The sequence below is a fragment of the Chanodichthys erythropterus genome, chromosome 12, assembly GCF_024489055.1.
Source record: "Chanodichthys erythropterus isolate Z2021 chromosome 12, ASM2448905v1, whole genome shotgun sequence".
In the NCBI taxonomy this organism is placed as follows: Eukaryota; Metazoa; Chordata; class Actinopteri; order Cypriniformes; family Xenocyprididae; genus Chanodichthys; species Chanodichthys erythropterus.
Genome location: NC_090232.1, coordinates 9,257,509 through 9,277,909, shown reverse-complemented (window position 1 = coordinate 9,277,909; position 20,401 = coordinate 9,257,509). Strand labels below are relative to the sequence as shown.

Here is a 20,401-nt window from a genome sequence, read left to right as displayed (position 1 = left end):
GCAGCTTGATGATAATAATGCACCACCAGACATGAAATTGGAGGAAGATGTGACTATACAAGGACTTGGAGAACGTCAAGCTCTCAATGGAGAGTATGTGAACTCTGGCTACCACAAAGGTCTGCATACTGCTGCTTAGACCAGAATAACAAATGTAAATTCTCAGATGGATTTATTGGAGTGAACAAGAACATTCCTCCTAGAACATAAATGTGACTGATTTAGAGAAAGAGTTGGCAAATATATGTACAATTCTGAAATACATAATGTAGACACATGCATTTTCTGTAAAGCTGCTTGGAAAAAATATGTATTTTGAAAAGCGCAAATAAATGTGAATTGAATAGAATTTAACTATTTCTCAGCTTTAAGAAGAGCAGCCGTGTCGGTCTGCCTACATATCGTCCCTCAACAGAGGTCATAGGGGGTCAGGGTGAAAAGCAGCAGGACAGAGGCTTGTGCATTCAGCCACTGCTTCAAGGTTGCCCGCATCTCGTGGAGCTGGAGCTGATTTGGCGCACGGTGTCCACAAGGACCCCATCACATGCTCCTGTGCAAAACTGAGCAAAGAATCTAAATGTAGACTTGTCATAGCAAAAAGAAAATAAAACATTTCACCAGCCATGCCACAAATCCTGTAATATTACGACTGTAGCTCACCAGTAGAGGGCAGCAGCACCTTACTGACAGAATTGCTGTACATCCTGTATGTTTAAATTGTATTTTGTATTATTTCCTTACAATAATATATTTTGGTCCCTATGTCATTTAGTTATTTTTCCATTTGGGACAAACTGTGCAGTTATATGAATGTGGCACATTAATCATAAATAATATGTGAATTATGTTTTGATCTATAATAAGCATTAAAGGGATAGTTCACCCAAAAATTTAATTTCTGTCATTTATTACTCACCCTCATGTCATTCCACTCCCATAAGACCTTCATTCATCTTCAGAATACAAATTAAGATATTTTTGATAAAATCAAAGTTTTTTTTATCCCCCATAGAAAGCAATGTAATTACCGTCATTCATACTATAGTGTTTTTGAACCATACTATAGTACTATAAATACTTGAATGAATTTATTGTGGTAATTCTATAGTTGCTGTAATAATATAACAGCTATAATAATATAAACAAATTACTTTACCCAATATTGTACTAAGTTTTCTACAATTTTAGGGTATATTATACTACAATATACAATACAGTTTACTGTAGTAAAAACTAAAGTATACTACAGTATTTATAACAGTTTATCAGTTCACTATAGTTAATACTATAGTATTCTGTAGCATTCATTAGTGTTGTAAATACTATAATATACAGTATACAAAAATGTACTACATAAAAACACTATAGTATTCACTATAGTATTTTTTCACCTGGGTGTTTACATATTCATGGTTTGTGATTTTACTTGTTGTTGGTGCTGTATTTTATTTATTTGGTTAAATTTTACAATACTGACCAATGTTTTTGTGTATTTTTAGAGGCATATTAGTGTTGGGAGATGCTCCGCTTTACTTCATTTACAGCGATGCAAAACGTGCTGCAACAATTTCCACTGTCCAGTGTTCTTAAACTGACCAGACGCCACAAGTTGAATGCACAGCTTCAAATTCACTTCAAAAAGGCTGTTGTCCATGGAAGTATGAACGTTTCTTTTGTATTCTGAATTTAAAATGTTGTTTTTGCAATGCAGTAAGTAGAAATTTTGACTTTAGAAGAACGAAACTTGTTTCTTTTATGCAATTTTTATGGTTATATATTTAAGTTTTTCTTTGATTTTGCAATGCAGTAAATTGACAAGCAGAATCACCCCAGGACAGTGGAAGCTGATCAAAAACAAGTTTAGTTTCATAAGACTTTCATAAGCTACTTATACAGATGATGTTTTGTTATATCTGTCACATCATTTCAGGAATAACTTAATAATATATATTGTTTTAGAATGTTCCGGCTCTGTGGGATCTTCATGTTAATGGTAAGAAAAAGAAGGAAAAGTTAAAAGTTTTTAAAAATGTATGAACTTCTATTTTCATTAGAATGAAAAACATATATGAGGGCTTTTCATACTTTAAATAGTTAAGCCTGGGTGGTTGTAAACCCCAAACAGAATCCTGGGATATCTTGATTCACGTTTCACACTAATCATCATTTTCCTGGGGTTAACAATTCATTCTGAGTATTCATACGCAGCGTTTCACACTGTACATTACTAAACCCTGGTTAACATCCTTATTTGCATATTTGCAGTGTCAGTGTCACCGATTGGATGAACAAAGCACACAATATGTTTACATAAATGCTCAGGCATTGCACATCCTCATTACATATAGCCAACTTCATCAAGTTTATCCTGAATGGACATTTATAAAAGAATTAAACAGTATTTTCTGCACTGCAATTTTTGCATTTTCTGTCAGCATTTGTTGTTTTTTTTCTTTTCAATGCTGAATTTTCTATTCATATACAATGCACAGTGTTTCTGTGACTGTCAAAAGCATGTAAATATACAAGCAATATGTAAGTGGTGTTTAGAACGACGATAACCCGGGGTTAAATGCAGCGTGTAAAGACATGTGAATTGCTTGCCTTTTGAAAAAATAAAAAATAAACTGAACATAATTGATTAATTTCATTAGTAACAGGGTATGATTTATGTCTTCAATATATAAACATGAGGAAAAACAGAATGTCAAAACTTTATTATATATGCTGTGCATATAACACAAAGTATTGTTAAATACACTTTTAACATCTCATCCCATTTGTTTGTACCCTTCTCTCATGAAGGAGCCACGGATCACAGAAGACTTCTGCGCTGCACGACAACCAAAGGTCTTCAAGGGTTTAGTGGAAGAGCTGTGCTTTCTGATATTGAAAGAGGAAAACCAGGAAAAAGCCCTTCTTCAACTTTCAGAGGCTGAAACGGATGATGACACGCAACTGGCCTTTAGTGTTTTGCTTATAAATTAAGGATGATATGGACATTTTTCTTAATGAGCGTCTGGACAAAATTGTCTTGTAATTAATCGCATGTAGGCCTATATATCATAACATGTTTGTGTGTATATGATTAAGCTATTAACACAATGCGAATATATCCATCTATCTATCTATCATTTCAGTTAAATCGTTTTAATACAATATTTCACATTAACATGGTTCTAAACTTTAAAAAGCTCCAAATGGAGCATGCCTACGGATATAAATTGGCTCCGCCCACTTCCGCCCTCAGGCTGTTAGTATGGCGCTGTCGTCCTCAGACTGTCATGACGGTGCTCTAAGCGAAGTCACACGTTTTTAGGCCAAAACATTTTTTGTCACATACAGCAAACATCTCCTCACTATCCAACCCGATCTCACGGCAATTCGTACGTATTTTACGAGGTGGCTAAATCGTATGAATTCATACGACCTCACTCGTACTAATTCATACGTTTTTTGCTAAATCGTATGTATTTTACGAGTTGACAAATTCGTATGAATTCATACGAATGACCTACCCCAAACCCCGCCCCTAAACCTAACCGTCACTGGGGTTTAGACAAATCGTACGAATTCGCACGAGTGAGGTCGTATGAATTTATACGAAATAGCCACCTCGTAGAATAAGTACGAATTGGTCGTGAGATAGCGTTGACTATCCGCTAGCTGCCTGTCCCCTGAACACACTGTAAAAAAAAACGCGGTCTCTGTAGTTGCCACAAGCTCCAAAAACGGACACAAAAACAAACTGGTGCAGCCTGGACCACGAAACATAATAAAACATGCTCCAGCCAATAACCGACAAGCAGCATCAATACGCAAGCTACTTACATTTTAAATACGCATTCATGACTGTTTCAGGAAGCACGGAGGGGAGGGGCAGGAGGAAGAGGCGGGAGGGTCTAGCTAGCCTCTGTTTTGTTTGACAACACTTCGAACGTCAACAAAAAGTTACTCCACCCAGGATCGCTTAGAGAACCTTTAAAGGAACACTCCACTTTTTTTGAAAATAGGCTCATTGTCCAACTCCCCTAGAGTTAAACAGTTGAGTTTTACCATTTTCGAATCCATTCAGCCGATCTCCGGTTCTGGCTGTACCACTTTTAGCATAGCTTAGCATAGTTCATTGAATCTGATTAGACCGTTAGCATCGCGCTTAAAAATGACCAAAGAGTTGGAAAATGAGCCTATTTTCAAAAAAAGTGGAGTGTTCCTTTAATAGTACAATCCATTGCAACACCAGAGCCCAGCAGCGGCCCTGCGTTTCCGCCATTTTGTGGTGAAAGCGAGTCGTCAGTCCACTACACTGTAAATTCAAATAGTATTCCTTACTATAAAAACACTAGTATGTTTACTTGATTTTAACCAAAATGTTGACTTTACTACAAATGTGTAATTGTTGCTGAAATTTTAGAACAGATAGTTCCCATAACTAATGTAATTTGAGTAAAATTACTAAAAAATTTCAAGACATGCCAAGACATCCCTCCACACAGTGCAGAATCACACGGACTGAGGATTCAACGTTATGTTTGCAGAGTGGATCTACTTCGGTGAAATAAAAGTAAAAGCTATTCTTGCTGTCTATTAATGGCTTGTTTACTCAGAAAACCCAATCAATTAGTTTGATGTTGATTTTCCTAAAAAGTTTTTTTTTTTTTACTTACCACGATGGTGATTCATGTTCCCTTTGGTTGGGCACTTGGAACTTTGTTAAAGATTTTATAATTCTCTCCAATTTGGTGCAGTTATGTATCAAGAAATCATTGTTTGTGGTTTCAAAGGAAGAGAAGTAATAGAAAGATAATTTTTAAGAGATTATCTTGTTCTTTTAACTGATTTAGTAAGATGTTCAATTTTCGTTTTCAGAAGTAATGTTTTAAAATGTTTGTGCTAACTCTATGTTATCAACATCTTGTTAAACTTTTAATGGAGTATCTGTAACAGTAGCTTACAGCTGACCACACACAGATTTCAACATTCAGCATGCAAACCACAACAATGGTGACAATAAAATTTTATTTAAAGTAAATTAAGTACTCTCTACAGTTCTTCTTTTAGTTAATAGTACTCTCGTGTAAGTGAACTACACCAACAAAGCTTTTGTCAGTACAACATACTATTCTTCTTTCACTTTACTTGAAGAAAATGTGGAAACCGATTGCACATAGTTTTTTAAGTCTATAAAATGGCAGATTAAAGCCATGTTGAGAATAATACTGCAGAACACAATATAACACTGTTAGTTAAATGGAATTTCTTGTGTAATCTTACTATTAAATCTTAAGTAAGATTAGTAAATATTCTAGAGTATGTTAACTAGAATTGACATGAAACTAACTTGATATTTATTACTTAATTTACTTGGGAAGAGTTAGATTTCTTTACTTTTAATAGATTATTAACTTAACTTCAGTTTTCCCTTTAGGTTTGCGTTGCAAAAATAAGGCAATCGGTTTACAAACTTTTTTTTAAGTAAACTGAACTTGTTAGAATTTACAGTGTAGTTTCTATGGCAATATCAGCTGCTTTGTTAAAAAAAAAGTACATTAAAGCTGAAATCCAACCTGAATGATGACAACCCAGAATAAAATACTATCACTAGTCATAAAATCCTTTTAACAGTTTATTTTACACATTTTGTGTTTAAGTCTTCCACTTTTATCACAAAACCTTTGCTCTATAGAAACCCAGTCAGTTTGGGTTAAAATTCTTTAAAAGGCTTATAAACACTAAATTACCAAGCCTGAAATTAAATTAAAGACATGCATCAGAAAAATTGGGAGTGTTGTACAATAAATAACAGCTTGATTTTGCAGTGTTGTCTAATGTCCGTTGAAGCAAAAGAGTCCAAAAGTGTGAATTATGCGATAACGGACACAGCAATGCATCATATAGGCCTACCATTATAAGATCATTATGTTTGTAGCGTGATCCATTAAAACGTAGCCTACAATATAGCCTATTTCAATTCAGACCTAGATATTATTAGTATTACTCCACTAGGTCTAGCATATATTGTTTGCTGCAAACATGATGATCTTAAAGGTAGGCTATTAATTACTAATTTACTATTAATAAATGTGTAGAGTTACATAAAATGGAAATACTCAATAAAGTAGGCTAACTACGTTACCTCAGATGGATAAATGGTTGGATTCCAGAACTGATAAAATAAAACATAAAGACAATACATTTACTGTGGGAGCCATACAATTTGCTGGTGACTTAATAAAAAAAAAAAAAAAAAAAAATTTTCTATTGCGCTTCTGATTTGGCAGTGAAATTCGCCGATTTTGGTTGCGGAAGATATGGAAGATATTGCAGAAGGATATGGTCCAGTTAGTATTTTCACCATAGATTTTCACCCCATAATGAAAACTTTTACTCACATTTGGTGTTCAGAATCTTCCGACTCACTCACTGTGATTTTAATGCAACATAAATTTATTTACACTGAAAACAGCAATTACTGGAAACCGGCTATTTTTTACCATTCATTTTAAACTTTTTAAATCAAGTGAGGTCAAGTTATAGCACTATACAATACAAAGTTACAGTGACAAACAGGAAAATAATGATCAATGACACACACAGAGTTCAATTCCACTGTAATGCAGTTCTAAACAGAAAATATTGTCACTGTTCAGCTGGCGTCATTGATTCATTTCCATTCAATATTATGAAATGTTCACTTCTGCAACAAAGAAGCTCTGGAGAAAGCAGTGATGTCAGCGTCCACTTCTGGGGTGCGATTCCCGTACAATATGCGATAAATTACGGACATGGCTTCTGAGGATTAACTATCATTTTTCTCAGTTATTTTGCTTTATATCCAAATTCAATAGGCTCGGTCTTACGTACTAAGTCGCACATGCGCACTCTTTAAAAACGGTGCTTAAAATCTCTTGGCAAACTAAAATGTGTAGATAGGCTATTTGTATTCTAAATAAAAGATATAGCCTACATTGTACTTAATGTCAGCTTGCTTATTTTGCTCAAGATAACGATTCATTACATGTCATAAAAACAAGAAAATATGCTTAACCACAGCTCGAGAGCTGTTGTTCCAACCACACAAGTTTGCGAATGTTCGTTTGAACTATATGGTTTCTGGAAACATCAAATCCCTGAACTATTAGTAACGACGGAACTTGCGATGTTAGTTGGTTGCTTCTGGGAAACGCACCCCAGTTCAGTTCTCATCTATATAGTGTCAGTGCAGTCAGATCAATAATATTAGGGTAGACCAGGTGGTACACTTTTTGCTTTCACCGTTACCACACCAAAATTATGGGACTGAAAAGAAGTGAAACGAAGTGATTTTTCATATGACATTTCTTTTACTTGTCTAATAAAATATTATTAATAATTAACATCCATAAGTAGGTCATATTTTTCACAGTTAGCTCATAAACACAAGAAGCTTTTTTGTTTCAACTGTACCCATGTCGAAAACAGTCAGGTAGAGTTGAAACAGTACCCTAGTACAGTTGAGACACCCATCCGGAATGCTGTAAAGCTGCCTAACCAATTCACTACAAATGTAAAATACCTTTAAAAATGAGAATTTAACAGTTTTTATTTCCATTTAGTATTTTATTTTATTATTTTGTTTAGTTAAAAGTAGTCCAGTGCAGTAATGGCAAACAGTGATACAATATTTAATTTTAGGCCATAAATTTAATATTAACAGTTGAAAAGTTGAGTAACAGTAAAAAACATTGAACAATTGCAAACAGCAATAATAAAACAGATGAAATCTATTAATTTTCATAGATGAATAGATCTTAATAGAACTTACATCGTGCAACTAAACTGCATGGGCCGCAATAGGATTCTATTGTGTGGGTATGTGTCTCAACTGTACCCCGCTGACCACCTCGAACATTTCTCTAGATTTTACGATGACCTTGTATGACACAAAATCATGCAATATGTCAGTGTTTAGAGCACAAAATAAGGTTTACGAAAATGTAAGTTAACGGTCATGTAAGGACGAGAAGCTATTCAATGTGGAAGCGACGTGGTGAAGTGAAAAAATTACCTTAGAAAAAAACTTTCGCCGATATCTTCGGACTGGAGAAGCGCATACTTCAAATTTCACACGATTGAAGAGGGCGCTTATATGCATGTGCTAAGAAAATTTCACAGATCAGACTTCTTGCGAACGCAAGTTATTTAAGGTGTTTCAACTGTACCCTATAACCAACTGTACCTGGTCTACCCTACTGAGTATTTAGTGTCAGAAATCAGAAAGATACAAAGAGGCAGAACTGAGAATATTAAACACGTTTGTTTGCATTCAGTAAATATCTGTCCAATAAATTCGACATCCTGCATCACAAGCTATATTCATACTATTAGACTGTGACTTTTTTAAAGTAAATTCACCTGCAGTGTCTCTACGTGTTATTAGAATGTAATTTGCATTAACATAAAAAAGTAATGTGATTACTTAATGTACATTACAAGTAATGTAGCCTACGTTATTTGTAATGCATTATTTTACGTGTTACATCAAAAAAATTATCTGATTACGTAATGCATCTTACTTGCCTGCAGTTTATATATTTGTGTAATTTAATATAGTTAATTATTACAGGTTTGCGTAAAATTCTGAGATTGCATTTCAATGTTTTTATTCAGTTTAAGGTATACTGAATGTTTTCGTGCAAGTGAGATGAGTAAATGCATGTTCACATTTAGTCTAGAACTACAATAACCATCATGTTCACACACTTTATTTTTTTATTAACATGGGGACAGGAGAGCTGTCAGTCAATAACTGTGAAAAAAAAAAAAAAACTTGTTACTTTATTTGAAAAAGTAACTTAGATATTTTGTTGTAAATTGAAAAAGTAATGCGTTACTATAGTTAGCTTAAATGAAAAGTAATCTGATTATATAATTTAAGTTACTTGTAATGCGTTACCCCCAACACTGATCATTACAAATTTAGTGAAATGCTTTCCACATGATGTCCACAAAAATGTTGGAAATTGTGCAAATGTGAAACTTTTTGGCATTTTGATAAGCAATTTCAATTTCAGTAGTTGACAAAGCAGTGTCACAGATCTTTTGTGTAAAAAAAAAATAAAATAAAAATACAGTTTATCCTGATCATCCAATTCAAAAGGTTTATATTCCCAGCTCTTAATGCATTTTGTTTCCTTCTTCAGCATCACTGAATGTTTGCAGCTTTTGTAATAGTTGTGTTTGAGCCCATAGGTTGTCCTCAGTGTGAAAAGATTGATGTCAAAATCACATTCACTTTTGGAAAGGGTTCAAATAAGATGCTAAAAATGTGCATGATCTGAAGGATTATTCTAAAGAGCAGTAGGTAGTTTAACTGCTTTGGACAAACAAGCGACTAATGAATAACTATCACAAAACATAAAAACAGGCATTAATCATGTAATGCACAGTATTAAAAGGTCAATATGTAAACTTTTGAAATGGTTAATTTATGTAAATTCAGTTATTATTTTGTTGTAGACCATATGCAAACATGTGATACATTCAGAACAGTATAGGCTACATAAAAAGCAACACGCAAGTTTTATAATCCATCTTATTTTTGTTAAATCATAACATCTTGCATATTGTGCTATGGGGTATGTAAACTGGTTCTGTGTGTATTCTTAATAAGCTAACGCACAATCAAATGTTCCAAAATTCTGTGAAAAGAGAAGCCGGAAGCTGAGTGGTTTTAGTTCCCTGTTTACTTTACTAAAAGGAAATTGTTGAGAAAGCACATGGAGAGTGTATATAAATGTCAGTAAAGGGAGGAAATTATAGATGAGCAGGACTGGTGAAAACAAGGTGTGAAAAACATCACATGCATTAGAGCGGTGAGTGACAGGATACATCTTTAATTTCACTGTTTAATTGTTAGTATTTGTTATGTTATATTACGTTCTGTTTTTTATTGAGCTCAGTTTGTTTGTTAGACCTGTGTTATGTGATCTTAATTTTTGCTACTATTTCACATAGTCCAGCAACTGATATTTGCATAACTTATAAATTACTTTTAGTAAGTTTATTGACTATGGGTGAGATCAGCATGGAGATGTTGTGACAAGGGCTATATCTCAGTAAACATAAGGTTTATGAGTTAAAAGTCCAATTACACAAATGTGATGGTAGATTTTAACCAAAGTTTTGCCTGCAATCAGGTTGTAGCAAAACGTTCAATACATGTTTAATTTATTTATTTATTTTTTTGCATTTGGCAGTTTTTTAACATGGTTGTTGTTCTTGCAGAGATCTTGATAATTCATCATCTCATCCTCATGACACTGCTTCTTCATGTGCTGATGCTGTTTCTTCTCTCCGGTGGTTTGGCTGAAGTTGTGCAGAATTTTGAACTTGAGTGTGGTCAATTTTTTGCAAATGGAAAATCACCAACAACATTTACTGGATCACAGTACAGACAAATCTGCCAAACTCTGAATAATTTTCATTATTATGCCACATATTATGACACACACAACAGGATCCCAGTGTACTCAGCCTACAAGTTTGAAGGGAGAAAGAAATGCAACAGACTTAATAAGTGGCACACTGAACCTCAAGTAAGTGAAATATTTTTACACCCTACACCATTTATACAAAATTTCAGCTAAAAGACTTGGAATAGCACATAGTAACATGTGTATTTTACAATATTTTAAGAAAATGAAAATCATAATACAGTGACCATACTAGAAAAGTGCTTTATAATGACGACAAGAAGACGAATCTGTAGTGCTTCTGTGAAGTCAAAAGAAGTGACATTTAAGACATTTCAAGAAACTCATTTCAAGAAAACCACACACATAAGCATTTGATTTGATAAACTCAAGCCCGGTTTCACAGACAGGTCTTAAACTAAGCCAGAATTAGGCCTTAGTTGAATTATTTTTAATAGCTTTTATAAATGTGCCCTAGATAAAAAAGTGATAAAAAAATGTCAGTGCAAGTTGCTTTAAATTAAAACAGCTCAAACATGCAGTCTAGGACTAGCTTAAGCCTTGTCTGTGAAACAGGGGGTCAGTAGACATGATTCCAAGGTAAAAAGAGATTGCTAGTCTAGCATGAGTGCTTAGACAAGTGTGTTGTAAAGAAAGGAAAAGGAATGCTGCCTGTGAATAGGATTTACAGTAATGTCTTCTTCTATCCAGCATTCTCAATTGTATCTTTTCTATGTTATATAATGTATAAAATATTATTGCAGCTTGACGATAATAAGGCAGGACAAAACATGGAATTCCAGAGGATATCGTGGAGATTTTGTGGATTCCGTCAAGCTCTCAATAGAGACTATGTGAATTCTGGCTACCACAGAGGTCACCTGGCACCAGTCTATCAGGCACAATCACAGAGCTGTGCTGACGCCACCTTCACTCTCACCAATGCTGCTCCACAATACCCCTCTTTTAACAGCGGTCAATGGAGGAATGAAGAAGAAAGGCTGGCAAAAGATCTTGAACGCCAATGTCAACATGCTTACATTGTTACAGGGGTGGTACCAGGTAAAACATTTTTAGGTAAAAAAATGAAAAGAGTGAATGTGCCTAGTCATTTCTGGACTGCATACTGCTGCTTAGGCCATAAAAACAGATGTTCACGCTCAGGGGGAATCATTGGAACTAATGACAATAAATCCAAAATTAGAAGAATGACTGTGGCTGATTTAGAGAGAGTGTTGCAAAACCTTTATAGAACAACATTTAGGGTGTTTAAATAAAAATATCAAAAACAGACAAAGGTTGCTTCAAAAGCCTTATTGAGCAATTAAACTTTGCAAAAAATATTTTTAAAGGGAACTATTTAGAGTTATATTTTATGCAGATTAGTATAATTTCATTATAACAAATCACTTTAACATCCCCTGTATGAATTGCAAAATAATTACTTTCTAATGCTGACAATAATACTGCAATCCTTGTGCTGGATGTCAGCTGATTTAGAGACAGACCTGGGAAAACCTAATGGAACAATACTGGAGTTGTATTAAAGTTTGCAAATATTTTGCGGAATCTATATTGAGTGTTATGTTTTGTGTCTTAATCAAATGACAAATTAGAATAATCTAAAAATTATCCGTAAAATTATAACAAAAATGATTATCATTTCTCTGTAAGTATTATCATTATGTTTTAATTGTATTAACCTCTGATACCTCTAATAAAAATCATTTGGTTACACTTTATTTTACAGTGCCGTAATTACATTGTAATTACTCAGATAAATACTGAGTACTATTAATTAACTACGTGTACTTCTTATAGAGTTACAGTTAAGATTAGGGTTTGGTTTAGGGTTAGTATGCATAATTTACTGTTATTACTATAGTAATTACATGTAACGTGTAACTACGACACTATAAAATAAAGTGTTACCAATCATTCTTACTGCAAGCTTTGTTTTGATGCTTCTAGAAATATATATGTGCATTTGCACCATGATTTGCGCCAGTTTCTGTGATATATGACAGTATCAGACAATCATATAGATCGTACCTGCAACTGTCAGTGACATAGGGGCTCTGATACTTTAATGTCAATGGTGGAAAACAAACATAGACAAAACGTTGTGAGAATTGTCAGTTTAATCTATTAGAAGAATCAGTAAAGATTTCATTATAATGGGCTATTTTATTGGACTGAACTGGTCTTGACTCTGAACTGGTCACAGACAAGCTGCAATTATTTGGCTAAACAATCTTCAACAGAAACTCAAGTATAAGCATATGCATAAGTGCTCTCAAAATGACAAGCTCCAATCTTTTTTTCTAGCCTTTTTCACTCTTTTATTGTCAGAAACAGTGTAAAAACAACAGTATATGACAGGATGATGAGGGGGAAAAGCTCCACGACCCTTAGACAAGCAATGCAGCTTCCCAGGCTGCTACAATAGTTGCTGTATGTGGCAAAGTTTGTGAGATCTGTGGCATCAAAATCTTTTGGGGCCATACACACAGAACACATTTTACTGTTTCACTGCACTACTTTTTGATAGTTTTTCAATGTAAACATGCTAGACAGACATGTTTGACAGTTGCGCTCGTGTCTTGCATCTTTTGCAGCATCTTGTGCATGGGAGTTAAAAACACTGCGCTAAAGTTAAAAGATCAACTTTCCCCATTCCACTGCCCATCTTGTGTTTGTCAAAGTAAAATTGCATTCTGTGTGAACTACAGTAACATTTGAAGTGGATCAAAACCTTTCATTAAAGTTGTCCTAAAACCTTCTTCTTAGGACAACTTATTTCTTAGGACAACTTTGATGAACATTTTGATCCACTGTATAAATCATTGTCAGGGTCCACTTTCAGATTTACCTGTCCCTTAACCATTACGTCAAAAGCAATCATTAATCAATTTTAGCTACATGTCAGTAAAATGACCTTTTTGTATCAATGGGTGATATATGGCTAGAAGAAAAAGACTTTTTGCGAATAATGAAACTATTTATTACCTATCCTTGATTTGAATAGGTAGGTCATAAACTAACACTAAGTCACCAAAATGACTTTATCAACCAGTCATAAAGAAGAGCTATAAAGCATATCCATCTTACAGTAAATTACACATGGTGGCCGTACATTTAAACATGACAGGAAGAGTCATACACCAATTTATTGAACAATTTGATGGTTATTCAGACAGCCTTGGATTATATGCAAAAGGTTATCTTAATACATTTTATCACAGCTAACATCCCTGATGAAAAAACAGCATAGCTGGTCACCAGCATATGTTGCGTTTTGGATGCCGGTTCCCAGAATAAAATGCTAATATGCTGGTGTCCCAAACCAGAATACATAGACTTTTCAGGATACGGACTTTCCTTGCATTACCCAGCCTGGACTAGTATGCCAACTCTGGTCTAAGCTGGTGTTTTTTAGCATGGAAAAAGTTTGGAAATGTTCTTTATTATTCCATAATTAACAGTGTACATGCGAGAGAGACACTCAGTGGCCAGGTATATAGCTGTGTAATGTGAGTGGTTTTCCCTGTAAATAATCATTGAGAAAACAAAATTAGTGAGAGAAAAATCACAATAAGATTTGCTTCTCCAATTGACAGAAATGAGATCAAATGGAAAGCAAAAGCACTTCTACAATTATTCTCATGAGAAAAGACTCCAACAATTCTTCCAGAAACAAATTATTTGAGCTATGCTTGCTTTCATAGATTTTTGAGTGCTGGGACTTTGGGACTTTTATAATACAATAAAATAAATAAATAAAGTTATGTGTGAAGGAATTATATTAAATTCCTTCAGCTCTGCTCTTCTGTGTGGATGAATCTGATGGTTTGAGACAAACTAGTGTTACAGGTGATCATTTTATCAGAGTGAATGTCACTATAATGATTTCATCACTCTCCCCTATCTCAATAAATATACTGATAAATAACAAAAACGATACGGATATTTAAATAATATGTCTTTAGTCTAATACCACAGCACACTTATCTTTATTTGCAAACATGACCTAATCACACACGAATGACGGAAATAAGCAATTTCTCAGGAAATCCATGCTAAAACTCTAAAATATATATCATTACTATTACTATATATCATATTTTACAGTGAATAAGACACAAATTAATTTACGTAGGCTACTTGAAGTTTGTGGCCATCAATTCTTAAAAAAATGTACACAGTATATTTAATCTGTTTAAAAACATTTTTTTATATATATTAAGTATTCACATACATTTTATGCAACCTACTGACAGAAAATGTCAATCGCATGCTTTATATTGCATATTACACATTTATTAAATGCAGTAGCCATTAGTGTGTTATTATTAATTATTAGTGTGTCTGGGGACTATTTAATTTCATTTGAGAAAGTGTTGACTTATCATGGTGATTGTGACAGAAGATATAAGCAGAATTACTCATAAACAAAAAAAAAGTATTAAGTGATGATTTCTGATCTGAGGACAGGTGGCTTTATGGGTAGTGGGTGATAATGTCACAACTTTGATAAAATAAAGAAATAAAGAGTTGGTATTAAGTTTGCATTTGTATTAAGTACATACTAGTGATCATCTGATTAATTTCAAAGTGGAAAAACTGCTGTTTTAAAACTAATCTGAAAAATTTCAAACTAAACAGATCTGTACTCCTTTGCTATGTCAACAATTGCCTTTGCCTATTTTGTCAAAATATAATTGATAACACTTACAGCCCTACAAGTCTCCTGAGTAATAAAAGTTTCCTCTAGTTACTTTTCAATGGTTACTGTGAAGAATATTTTTAATTTATCATAACTAACATTGATTTTTCTTGCAGAGAATGAAATGTCCCCAACACCTGGGCAAAAGTTAGTGTGTGTTGAAATGACGGATACAGATGGACAATACTAGACAGCTGTCTGAATATATATATATATATATATATATATATATATATATATATATATATATATATATATATATATATATATATATATATATATATATATAGAACCCATTATAATCATTGATGCTGTCTACACCGGATACAGTATACAGATGCACATTCAGCTTCAGACATATTCCACACACTTGAGTCTGTTGACAACAGGACAAATGGAGGAGTGAAACAATTTTTTTTACACATTTTTTTTAATTTCTTTTTTGAAAGTGAAACTGAAAGTGACCCATACACAGAATTTGTCCTTTGCATGTAACCCATCCAAGTTAGTGCACACACATTAGTGAGTAGTGAAGACACACACATTGGAAACTGTTGACACACACACAGAGCAGTGGAAAGCCTTTTTTGCTGCAGCGCCCATGGAGAGATTGGGGATTAGGTGCCTTGCTTAAGGGCATCTCAGTCGTGGGTATAGAGGGTGGAGAATGCTGTTCATTCACTCCCCCACCTATGTTTTTCTTGCCAGATTTGAGAATCGAACTGGCAACCTTTGAATAACCATTATGCCATGACTGCCTCCCTTTTTTGTGTTGAAAAAAAAAAGGTAATGCGTCGCATAGCTTTGCCACACAGATTTTAAAGTTGGTCACCTAATAATAAACAGGCAGTATGCTATGGGAGCAGATGTGAGATACATTCATATTTCTGAAATAAACACCTATAAAAGCTTATATTTAGCAATAGTGAATCTATGTCAACAGAAGAGAGCCATTTGTAAGTCAGGTTGCTTGATGAGAAAGAGATGAAAGAATACGTAAAGCTGTAGCAGCGGAGGACTATTATTGTGTTGGAACTACTGATGACGGCATGGACTGATGTTTGGTTGACTAATAGCGAAAAGAGGCGGTTCGTTCCTGCACACATGGAGAAATTGAATATTCAAGCCTTTTATTAATTTTCTTCTCTTGAATGCAAAAATGAAAGAAAAAAAATGCTGAATTCTACTTTCAATATTTTTCTACTCTCAGTATCAAATCAAAAAACGGATTGTCTTCATTCTGACAGCAGCTGCATCACAAACCGTAAGTAAATAATTTCAGAATGCTTTCTCTGTAAATGACGGTTTTATATGGATAATGTTTACAAAACAATTATTCATGTGCAATAGCCAGTGGGTTTTGATACTTTTGACACTTTCCTATTCATTACAGTGGCCAATGACAAGCGTTAAAGGAGCCGCCCCTTAAAAACGTATCATTTTAGACTTAAGGTCAGAATGAAGGTGGAAAATAATTGTTTTTTCACATATATTTTGCAAAAAAAAAAACTTTTTTTATCATTATAAGTGAACCTCAAGGAACATATAAAAATAAAAATAAATAATCCATGTCACGGCCCCTTTAAAAGACAATGCAGGCTGTTAGAAACACTCCCTCATCTCACTGGTGTCACTGTGCTCTTGCCTTTGGTGTCGGTATGTACTGCAGTATTTGTAGAGATGCCTTTGGCCTTTACATTGTATTCTTTATTATTTGTTGAGTAGTAGATATTTAATAACTACATAGGAGGTGTTATGTATCATGTTTCTTCACATTACTGTCTCTTCCTTGATAATAGATTGAGCTTTGACTTGTACTGCTGTAAATTTGAGGTAAGTGTTTATTTGTTATTTAAATATATAAGCTATTATAAAAAAGTAACACGTGTGGTTGTTGTTCTTGCAGAGATCTTGGTAATTCATCATCTCATCCTCTTCATCATGACTCTGCATCTTCATGTGCTGATGCTTTCACTTCTCTCCGGTGGGTCGGCCAGAGTTGTGCAGGATTTTGAGCAGGAGTGTGGTGGCTTTTTTGCAAACGGAAAATCACCAACAAGACGTCCTGAACCACAATACAGGCAGATCTGCCAAAATCTAGATAATATTTATTATTATGCCACATATTATGATACATACAACAGGATCCCAGTGTACTCAGCCTACAAGTTTACAGGGAAAATAGACTGCGACAGACTAGAAAAGTGGCTCATTGAACCTCAAGTAAGTGAAATATTACTATAAACTTATTCTATTAAAGGTTGTGTCCTGTTATTGTACAGTATTTGTTGCTTGTATTAGTTTGTTGTAAGGATATTTTTCCATGGTGTACATTTAGGCAAGAGTCAAAATCCACATAAACAGTCCATACAAGAAACAAAAACAGAGAAGCAGGTATTCAGAGGTGCATATAACATTAGTCTAAGACTCAACAACAAAGGCAGAAACAAACTCAGAATAAATAGACAGACACTAATAACAAAACTCAAGACAGCTGGGTGCAATGAAGGGATAATGAGTCCGGGAAGTGGGTTATGGGAAATGAAGTCTGCAGTGGTGAGGCAATTGTCCGGGGTGGAGTGCCCTCTGGCGGCTAACCAGGGCACTCCAACTGGTGATCCTGACACATTCATTAAAAATATGCACTTCTAAACTTTAATTAAGGTAAAATATTTTAAATAAATATTATTTAAATAATATTATAATATTACAATAACTATTTAACAATAATAGAATATTTTATGTTTTATATATATTTTTTTATATTATGTGTCACACTAGGTTGTTGGTTGGACAGATAGCCCAACTAATAGACTAATTTGCATATTCATGAATCCATGAATACTAAATGAAGCAAGGGTGTAGTTATATTTAAGCTATTTTAAGGCATGAGGAAATTATTTTTACAGTAAAGAACCTTTAAATGTGCAATTTTGATGATGAGTTTTAAGGGATAAAATTGACTCTTCTAACATCAACTGTTCTTAAGCTCTTGTTTTCAATTGTTTCAATATTGCAGCTTGATGATGATAAAGCAGGACCATCCATGGCATCTGAGGGGTCTGTGGATGTAAAACTACGAGGAATCCATCAAGCTCTCAAAGGAGATTATGTGAAGTCTGGCTTCCACAGAGGTCATCTGGCACCAGTCTATCACGCACAATCTCGGGACTGTGCTGACGCCACCTTCACTCTCACTAATGCTGCTCCACAAGACCCCTCTTTTAACCAAGGTCAATGGAGGGTACTAGAAAGAAACATTGCAAACAATCTAACAGAGCAATGTCTACAAAATTATTCTGTTTACATTGTAACAGGGGTGGTTCCAGGTACAAAGAATGTGAGCAATAGAGTGAATGTGCCTAGTCATTTCTGGACTGCATACTGCTGCTTAGACCAGAATAACAGATGTCAAATCTCAAGAGGATTTATTGGAGTGAATGAGAACAAGATTCCCCTGAACATAACTGTGAATGATTTAGAGAAAGAGTTGGCAAATCTTTATAAAGTCACATCTTTTGAGGTGTTTGATAGCTCTACAGTACCCCCAATGAAACAAAAAAGTAAAGCTTTCAGAATAAATGTTTCCTCTGGTCAGTTTTGGTTTAGTTTTCTCTGTGTTTTGTTCCTGTTTTACCTGCCAAGTTAGTTTCCTTGGTTATTAATCAGCTCTACGCCTGTTCTGTTTCAGTCAGACAGGAGTGTTTTTATTTTTATTTCTTATGCATGATATTTTTATTTCTTATGCATCTGTTGTGATTATTTCATGACTATTTTAAATCCTTTTCTACGTAAAGCACTTTGAATTACCATTGTGTATGAAATGTGCTATATAAATAAATGTGCCTTGCCTTGCCAATCATCCATTTAAGCCCTCAGTGTCATTGTCTGGTATCATCTAAGGCCCCGTCCACACGGAGACGGGTTTCTGTATATTACACAGCAACTTGTCTTTTGAAAATCATATTTCATATGTTACAAAAACTGCCTCCTTCCACCTCAGAAACATCGCTAAGCTACGGATCATATTAATTAATGCATTCATGACCTCTAGACTAGATTACTATAATGCATTACTAGCTGGTTGTCCTGCATCCTCAATAAACAAGCAACTATTAGTCCAAAATGCAGCTGATAGAGTTCGAGAAAATATGATCATCTAACATCAATTTTATCATCTCTACACTGGTTACCTATTGAGTTCTGTATCAATTATAAAGTATTGCTATAAGGCCCTAAATGGTTTAGCGCTGTGTATTTAACCAATCTTCTATCACCCTACGCTCCATCACGCTCTTTAAGGTCACAAAACTCTGGGCTTCTGGTAGTACCTAGGAAATCCAAGTCCAGCTGGCCAACCACAAGGACCCCGTCGCATGCTCCTGGTCATACAATGTCGGAGACGGTGAGTTAGCTGCTTTAGGAGGGATGAAGTTTTTGCCCAAGCTCACCCTCGCTCACTTACCGGGAGTTCTGAAGGGAACAGGATTGATCGATCTGGTTAAGGGGTGCAAGGACCTTCATTCGTTATCGCTGGCAAATCTTGGATCATTAAAGACCATGAATTACACGCTGGTCCTGCTGGAGGTTGTTTCCTACTGCACACAACTCAGGGACTTAAGGTGAACACACACATCGCTACACTTTTTTTTTTTTTTTTTGCTATCACATTTTACTAACCATTCCACAAATCTCTGTAGCTCTCCAGTAGGGGGCAGCACCATAAAGACAGAATTGCTGTACATGCTGTACATTTTGTATGTTTAAATAGTATTTTGTGTTATTTCCTGACAATAATAGTATATTTTTGTCTCCATGACAGTTATTTAGTTCCTTTTCCCTTGTGAATTTGGGGCAAACTGTGCAATTAGCTGAATGTGGCCCCTAAATCATAATTAATACAAATTATGGTTTGCTCTGTTTTAAGTATGACACTGTAAGGTGTTTAAATGTACAAATTATAAAACAAATGGTAGAAGTTTCATTCATTTCATATGATGACAAAATATGATCGTATGCCCTATTTGAACAGCAAATCGTTTCTCATGGGGACATATGATAATTTCAACATTTACACAGACACAGAATGTCTGTGTTTTTCACCTGTTTAGAATTTAAAAATATGCTTTATAAGCGTTTGTTATTCATTTCGGTATGAAAATATGAATATGCAAAGAAATTATTTAATTAAAAAATGGCTCCATAAGGTTAAAGTAAAATA

At 34.5% G+C, this 20,401-nt stretch overlaps 2 protein-coding genes across 2 annotated transcripts; both read left to right on the top strand.

The window, feature by feature from the left end:
• The first annotated feature begins 10,295 nt into the window (after positions 1 to 10,295).
• Positions 10,296 to 11,731, top strand: LOC137031643 (endonuclease domain-containing 1 protein-like). Its single transcript, XM_067402747.1, has 2 exons — positions 10,296 to 10,577; positions 11,219 to 11,731. The coding sequence occupies exons 1-2, from the start codon at positions 10,296 to 10,298 to the stop codon at positions 11,729 to 11,731; spliced, it is 795 nt and encodes a 264-aa protein (XP_067258848.1).
• A 5,390-nt stretch (positions 11,732 to 17,121) lies between these two features.
• LOC137031642 (endonuclease domain-containing 1 protein-like) lies at positions 17,122 to 19,806 on the top strand. Its single transcript, XM_067402746.1, has 3 exons — positions 17,122 to 17,403; positions 18,200 to 18,721; positions 19,516 to 19,806. Exons 1-3 carry the CDS (start codon positions 17,122 to 17,124, stop codon positions 19,804 to 19,806), a joined length of 1,095 nt encoding a protein of 364 aa, XP_067258847.1.
• The last annotated feature ends 595 nt before the right edge of the window (positions 19,807 to 20,401 follow it).